This window comes from Vitis vinifera, chromosome 17 (assembly GCF_030704535.1).
Source record: "Vitis vinifera cultivar Pinot Noir 40024 chromosome 17, ASM3070453v1".
NCBI classification, from domain to species: domain Eukaryota; kingdom Viridiplantae; phylum Streptophyta; class Magnoliopsida; order Vitales; family Vitaceae; genus Vitis; species Vitis vinifera.
Window position 1 is genome coordinate 15535873 of NC_081821.1, and position 7506 is coordinate 15543378.

General features: G+C 42.9%; 1 protein-coding gene and 1 pseudogene across 1 annotated transcript; one reads left to right on the forward strand and one right to left on the reverse strand.

Moving 5' to 3' along the window:
• Positions 1-879: 879 nt before the first annotated feature.
• Positions 880-3657, reverse strand: LOC104878095 (uncharacterized; annotated as a pseudogene).
• A 2181-nt stretch (positions 3658-5838) lies between these two features.
• On the forward strand, positions 5839-6731 carry LOC104878094 (actin-like). The gene is given in 4 exon segments (XM_010647868.1): positions 5839-5998; positions 6112-6332; positions 6334-6391; positions 6394-6731. Coding segments are annotated over 4 exon segments (777 nt in total).
• Positions 6732-7506: the final 775 nt, after the last annotated feature.

A 7506-nucleotide genomic window follows, 5' to 3' on the forward strand; every position in this document is an offset into this window, starting at 1 on the left:
CTAGGTCCATTAAACCTTTTCTATCCCATTTTTCTCTCTCTTTATTATCACCATACCCATACCATGCTTGTCCTCATTAGCTAAGACCATCTTGCATACCCACAAAGTTCATCACCTATTGCTCTTCATACCAAACATCTTCAATTTCATCAATCACCAAAAACCCTTTCTCTCATTGTTTTAATGTTCCTTTCTTATCAATCTTCTTGCCATCTCACCCATGTCTACGTTACCCATGCACGCATGGCTGCCCAGGTTGTTTTGAGCCTCCTCCAAGGTCCCGAATCTACCTAGCCTCCATGATGGCAGCAGGAACATAATAAAAAAAAGGAAGGGATAGAAGGCATGAGAAATGAGATATGGTGGTTCAACAGCCTCTAACCTACAAGCGTCATGGTCCGTGACACAGAGGCAGTGCCAGAGCACCCGATCCTTGCTTATTATGATGCTCAATGGGCAGCGTTTCAGTGGAACGCATCCCATGCAAGTGGAAACGGTCCAAAACCATGGCTGAACAGCTACGCTAATCTAAGTCGGGTTCTCATCGCCGGAGGCAACGCTGAAGTGATAGGTCCCAATCAGTACAAGCACAACAAACACAAAGAAAATATTCTCTTTGGGTGAGAATGAACCACAAATTCCTTAACTTCTAATCCCCTTTTTTCATTCTCTTCTTTCCAAAGTTATACATCAAAGAAACAACTGAAATGAAGCTAATGGTGTCCGAGTCTGTAGGAGACTCATTCACCCACTACCCATGACCTGCAGTCGTGCTAATAACTGCCCTAAAACAAAAGTAAACCAGCAAATATTTGCAAATACAATAAAAGGAAATGATGTTGAAGTAGGAAAAATGGGCTTGGCTTCTGAACATAGACATCAGTCCATATAGCGTGAGTTGGGCCTCGGGGTCCGATAGGATCTTTTGGGCTTATCATTGCCCACCCCATGAAGAGGATACTTGCCCTCAAGCATCAGATGAGGAAACTGGTGGCAAAGAGTATTCGTGGACTCCCAGGTGGCTTCTTCATGGGGTAGATGCTTCCAATGCACCAAGCTTTCTTCCATGAAGATGTCGCCTCGCTTAATCCATCGTGTATCAAGTATCTGTTGAGGTTCAAGGGTTATGACGCCATTATCTGCAAGTGGAGTGACAGCTGGAGTGCCATTGTATGGTTTAAGCAAAGAGACATGGAACACGGGGTGAATTCGAGCTGTAGGTGGCAATTGCAGGCGGTATGCTACAGCTCCGATTTTCTCTAAAATAGGATAGGGTCCATAGTAGCGGCTGGATAATTTTTGATGAGCTCGTTTGAAGACTGTTTGCTGACGATATGGATGGAGCTTTAATAGGACTTGATCACCAACTGCGAACTGGATATCTCTTCGCTTGGAGTTGGCTTGTTGCTTCATTCGGTTCATGGAAATCTCTAAATTTGTCTTGAGTTGGTGGAGCAGCTCGTCACGATGCAGGAGCGTTTGATCCACTTCATGAACTGGGGAAAGGCCATCCGGATAAGCTGGGATAAGTGGTGGAAGGCGGCCATAAAGAGCTTGGTAAGGTGTCATTTTTGTTGAGGCGTGGTAGGTGGTATTGTACCAATACTCTGCCCAAGCGAGATAAGTACTCCATTTTCGCGGCCATTGGTGAACGAAGTAGCGCAAATATTGTTCAACACAGCGGTTAACAACTTCAGTTTGGCCGTCTGTTTGTGGATGGTAAGCTGAACTAAGCATGAGTTTGGAGCCGGAGAATTTGAAGAATTCTTGCCAGAATTTGTTGATGAAGATTGGGTCGCGATCACTGATGATGGAACGTGGCATTCCATGGAGTTTGACAACTCCCTCAATAAAGTTTTCTGCAACAACTTTGGCCGTAAATGGGTGAGTTAAGGGAATAAAGTGGGCAAACTTACGGAGCCTATCGACAACCACCAGAATTGTGTCTTTGCCATGAGAAGTGGGCAGCCTTTCAATGAAGTCGAGAGTGATGTCCTCCCAAACCTGTGTAGGAATTGGTAAGGGCTGTAATAATCCCGCCGGTGCCTTGGTCTTTGGTTTAATGCGTTGACATACCTCACATTTCTGGACATACTCTTGAACAACTTTATGGATCTTTGGCCAATAAAATTGTTGCTGCAATCTTCTATAAGTTCGAAGGATCCCCGAGTGCCCTCCAACTTTAGAATCGTGAACTTCATACAACAATTTAGCCCTTAAGGAGTGATCAGCAGGCACCACAACCTTCCCTTTGTAAAGCAGCAAACCATCACGCCAAGTCAAGTTGCCATGAGGAGGATCACCCGCCTTTTTTCCCAAAAGCTGCACATAGGAATCTGATTTAGAGGCCTCGCGGATCTGCTTCCAAATTTCCACTTCCGAAAAATGAAGAGCAACCAATAATGGGCTTTCTTGCCGCCTAGATAAAGCATCTGCAGCAAAGTTTTCACGACCCGGTCGAAAGATGATTTCATAATCGTACCCCAGTAATTTGGCACCCATTTTTGCTGCTCTGGAGTTGCAACACGCTGATCTAAGAAAAATTTGAGGCTTTGTTGATCGGTTTTGATGTAGAATTTGCGGCCAAGTAAATATGGTCTCCACAATCGTATTGCTTCCACGATGGCTAGCATTTCCTTTGCATAGATTGACCAAGTTTGCTTAGTGATTCCCAAGGCTCGACTCATATAGGCAATTGGTCTATTTTGTTGAGTTAGAACAGCGCCAATTCCGTTTCCCGATGCATCCATTTCAATGGTGAAAGGTTCGGTAAAGTTTGGCATGGCTAGTGTGGGGGTGGATGTCATGGCTTGTTTCAAAGCTAAGAAAGCCGCTTCCGCTTTGTCATTCCATTGAAACTTCTCTTTTTTGAGGAGGTTAGTTAATGGTCGAGCTATTAATCCATACCCTTGAACAAACTTGCGGTAGTAGCCGGTGAGGCCTAAGAATCCACGGAGCTCGGTAATGTTGGAGGGTCTTGGCCAAGCAACCATTGCTTCAATTTTCTTTTCATCAACTTTGACTCCACGATGTGTAATTATGTGGCCCAAATACTCTAGCTCTTGTTTGCCGAATGCACATTTGCTCATCTTGACGTAGAATTGGTGTTGCCGAAGGACGACTAATGTAAGTTGGACATGCTCCAAGTGCTGCTCCCATGTCAGACTGTAAATTAAAATGTTATCAAAAAACACCAAGATGAACTTTCGCAAATACGGTCGAAAAATCGAGTTCATTATTGCTTGGAATGTAGATGGTGCGTTGCATAGCCCAAATGGCATAACCAAGTACTCATAGTGGCCATTGTGAGTGCGGAAAGCAGTTTTAGGAATATCAGGGGTGCTAACTCGTATTTGGTGGTATCCTGCCTTGAGATCCAGCTTAGTAAAAAATGCAGCTCCGTGTAACTCATCAAGCATATCATCTACTGTTGGAATTGGGAAACGATCCTTTACGGTGGCAGCGTTTAATGCTCAGTAGTCTGTGCAGAAGCGCCATGTGCCATCTTTTTTCTTCACTAGCAGTACTGGAGAAGAAAAGGGGCTAGTGCTTGGTCGAATCAACCCTGCATTGAGCATGTCTTGAACCTGATTTTCAATCTCATTTTTTTGGAAATATGCGTACCTATATGGCCTCACATTAATAGCTTCGGTTCCGTCTTTGAGTGGTATTTTGTGATCAATTTCCCATGCTGGTGGTAAGCTGGTAGGCGCAGCAAAGACATCTGAATATTCCTCCAGCACTGCCTGCATATCTGATGAGAGTTCCTCATTGTTCTGTTGTCCTTCGAGCTGAACATATAAAGCAAACACAGCTTGTCGTTGTCAAAAGTCCTTAGTGAAGCCCTGCAATGTGGTGTCTTGGATCGGTGGAATTTCAATTCCCTGGAGTTTCTTAGGCTATTGCTCCCAGATGAAGTCCATGGTTCTCTTTTTCCAATCACAAACTACTGAACCCAACGTCTCTAACCACTGAATGCCTAGCACCATATCCAAACCATTTAAGGGCACAGAAAAGAAGTCGAGGTGGAACTCATTACCTTGTAAATTAACCGTGAGCTTCTCATATTTCCCTTTACAAGATAATCTTTCCCCATTGGCAACTCGAACAGTAAACGGTGTTGTGGGCTTCACGGGCAAACGAAGCGCTTCGGCTACTCGGTCACTAATGAAATTATGAGTGGATCCACTATCGATTAAGGCAACCACCTCATGTGCTCCAATAATCGCCTTAATTCACATTGTTCTCGGTACAATCCATCCAGTTAGTGCATGTAGAGTGATCTCGGGCTCCTTTCCGTTGTCATCTTCCTCAATCTCGGATATTTCCCTTGTCGTGTTTACCCCTCCCATTTCCTCTGGTGCTTCATCTTCCTGTATACAGCCCTCTAGGAGCATCAACTGTGGTGCTTGACACTTATGTCCAGGGGTGAACCTTTCATTGCAGTTGAAACATAATCCTTGAGCTCTACATTTCTGCATCTCATCCCATGACAACCTTTTGATTGCCACTTGTGTGGAACCCTTGGGAGGATTGGGGTTACTTACAAGAACAGAAGCTCGTAAGGCACTTGGCCGTGCGAATCGCCTCTGTCTCGCAAGCTGATCGTCCCTCATTTTCGCCAAGCTAATTGCCTCTTTCACAGATTGAGGCTTGAACATTCTTATTCCATCAGCTACCTCTAGTTTCAAGCCTCCCATGAACGTACACACAAGAGCCTTTTGGGTCCATCCACGAACTCGATTCCCAAGTCGTTCAAATTCCCGTTGATAGTCTCGCAATGTTCCGTCTGTCTCACTCGAGATAGCACTTCGTCGAAGTCTTCAGAATCAGGGGGTCCAAAATGAGCCCTTACTTCATCTTCAAAGGCTTCCCACGAGATACTCCCTTGTCCTTCAGCGAATGCTTTTCGAAACCACTGCCACCATTGATTTGCCTCGCCTTCGAGGTGGAATGAAGCTAGACGCACCTTTTGATCAACGGCTATCTCTTGAAACTCGAAGAACTGGTCCACACGATTGAGCCATTCCGTCGGGTCATCTCCAGAAAATCTTGGAAATTCCAACTTTGCAATCTTGGAAGAAAATGGCTGGATGTTTTCACCGGTATCCCGGTTGGTTCGGTGGGATCCTTCTTACTGATAATTATTATGGCTAGGTGATCCTCTACTTGAGAGGAATGCTTCAGATAGATTTGCAATATTTTCTTCTAGTCGTTGGACCTTGTCGGTGATTCCCACCTCCATTCACTGCATTCCTTCTTGAACTCCTCCAAGCTTCTCCTCTAGAAACTCGATCCGTTCCTTGTTTGTCATCATGAACCTGCTCTGATACCAATGATAGGTCCCAATCAGTACAAGCACAACAAACACAAAGAAAATATTCTCTTTGGGTGAGAATGAACCACAAATTCATTAACTTCTGATCCCCTTTTTTCATTCTCTTCTTTCCAAAGTTATACATCAAAGAAACAACTGAAATGAAGCTAATGGTGTCCGAGTCTGTAGGAGACTCATTCACCCACTACCCATGACTTGCAGTCGTGCTAATAACTGCCCTAAAACAAAAGTAAACCAGCAAATATTTGCAAATACAATAAAAGGAAATGATGTTGAAGTAGGAAAAATGGGCTTGGCTTCTGAACATAGACATCAATCCATATAGCGTGAGTTGGGCTTCGGGGTCCGACAAGATCTTCTGGGCTTATCACGGAGCGAACGTTTCATATACATTAATGGTCCGGGTCTAGTCGCTCGGAATAACGGGTGCGAACGTGGTTGGGATGGTTTTGATGCACCCGTGTTTTAGAGGCACGATTGATGACGAGGTGTGGCTCTACATGTGTCCAACCAAGAGTGGGTTGGAGGACCCTAAACTTGGACCGACTGCAGAGGATTTGGCTGGGAACGCTTGGCAGCATTTGAAAACAAGCCCAAGTTTTGCTGATGCTGCCGGGGGGATGCATGCAAGCCGTCGTCGTCGGAACTGCAGCTCCCAGGGTGCGTGTTTAATTTTAGAGCGTCTTCACCAAGGGCTATGTTTTCACAAGATGCCCAAGGCTTGAGGAAAAGCATGATCTTCCGGCTGGGTATGGCTGGTCGAAATCTTATAGATACTCTGATGAGAACCCTTCCCAAGACAGGGTTCTCTTTCACTCCAACAGTGGAACGACAAATGGCCTATGACAATGAAGGAGAAGCTCTCTTGTGTTGCACTGACTACGAGCAGGAGTTGGAGATCGTCCAGGGCTGTTTTGTAGTTGAGGAGAACCATGAGTTTCCTGATAGGCAAGCGATGACAATCGGTGTTGAGAGATCCCGCTACCCTGAAGTCTTTCCTCCAACCATTTCTGATCGGAAAGAGAATAGCCGGAATTCATGAAACTGCCCACAATTCATTATGAAACGTGACATTGATATCAGGAATGACTTGTATGGAAACATTGCGCTCAGTGAGGACTCCACCATGTTCTCAGGTATTGTTGGTAAGGTGAACAAAGATGTCACTGCCTTTGCTCCCAGCAACATGAAGATCAGGGTGGTGACGCCTCCTACAAGAAGGCATAGTGTCTGGATCGGAGGGTCAATATCGGCATCTCTCGGCATTTTCCAGCAGATATGGGTATCCAAGAGTGGATCACTCTCACTCTTACCAGCGCCCCTCCATCTTAGGCCCGCCCATTTGCTTCCAATTTGCATGGTTTGCATGGCCACCCTCGGCTTACATCCCTAATGACTATTTCCCTTTCATTTTTTTTATATCCACTTATTCATTTATTTATCCTTTTATTTTATACACACTCTCCATCTTTGATACCAAGGTTAACTTTCCATTTCTTTTTTTAAAAAAAAAACTTTCAAATTTAACTTCAAAAATCCTCATTTTCAAAGTTTAATTCCTCAAAATTCTTTTCTTAAATATGATTTTCACGGTTTCCGTTTTCGAATAATTTTAACAATCACATTTTCAAAGAGCTAATTTTCAAAATTCAAATCTCCACACTCATTTGTCTAATCTTTGTCATTTTTTCCATTACTATTATTTTATTTATTTATTTATCTATTTATTTTCCAATTTCCATCTTCAAACAATTTTTCAAAACTTCGATCTCCAAATTTAATTTTCGATTTCCAAACTTTCAAATTTTCAGGTTTATTTATTTAATCACTATTATCTTCATCATTATTATTATTTTATTTTATTTATTTATTTATTTATTCATTCATTTATTTTTAAAATTTCCATCCTTAAATAATTTTCAAAATTCTAATTTATTTCAAAATTTAATTCCCAAAATACCGATTTATTTGTTTATTTATTTATTTATTCATTTATTATTATCATCTTATGTGTTTATTTTCAAAAGAATTCCACCTTCGACTCGAACGATTTCCAAAGATTCCTGTTAGTATAATAAAATTTTCACGGTTTTTTATTCCCAATAATTTTCGATTCCGCTCTCTCTCAAATTCAGCCTCCAAATTTCCAATCCTCAAATTTAATTCTC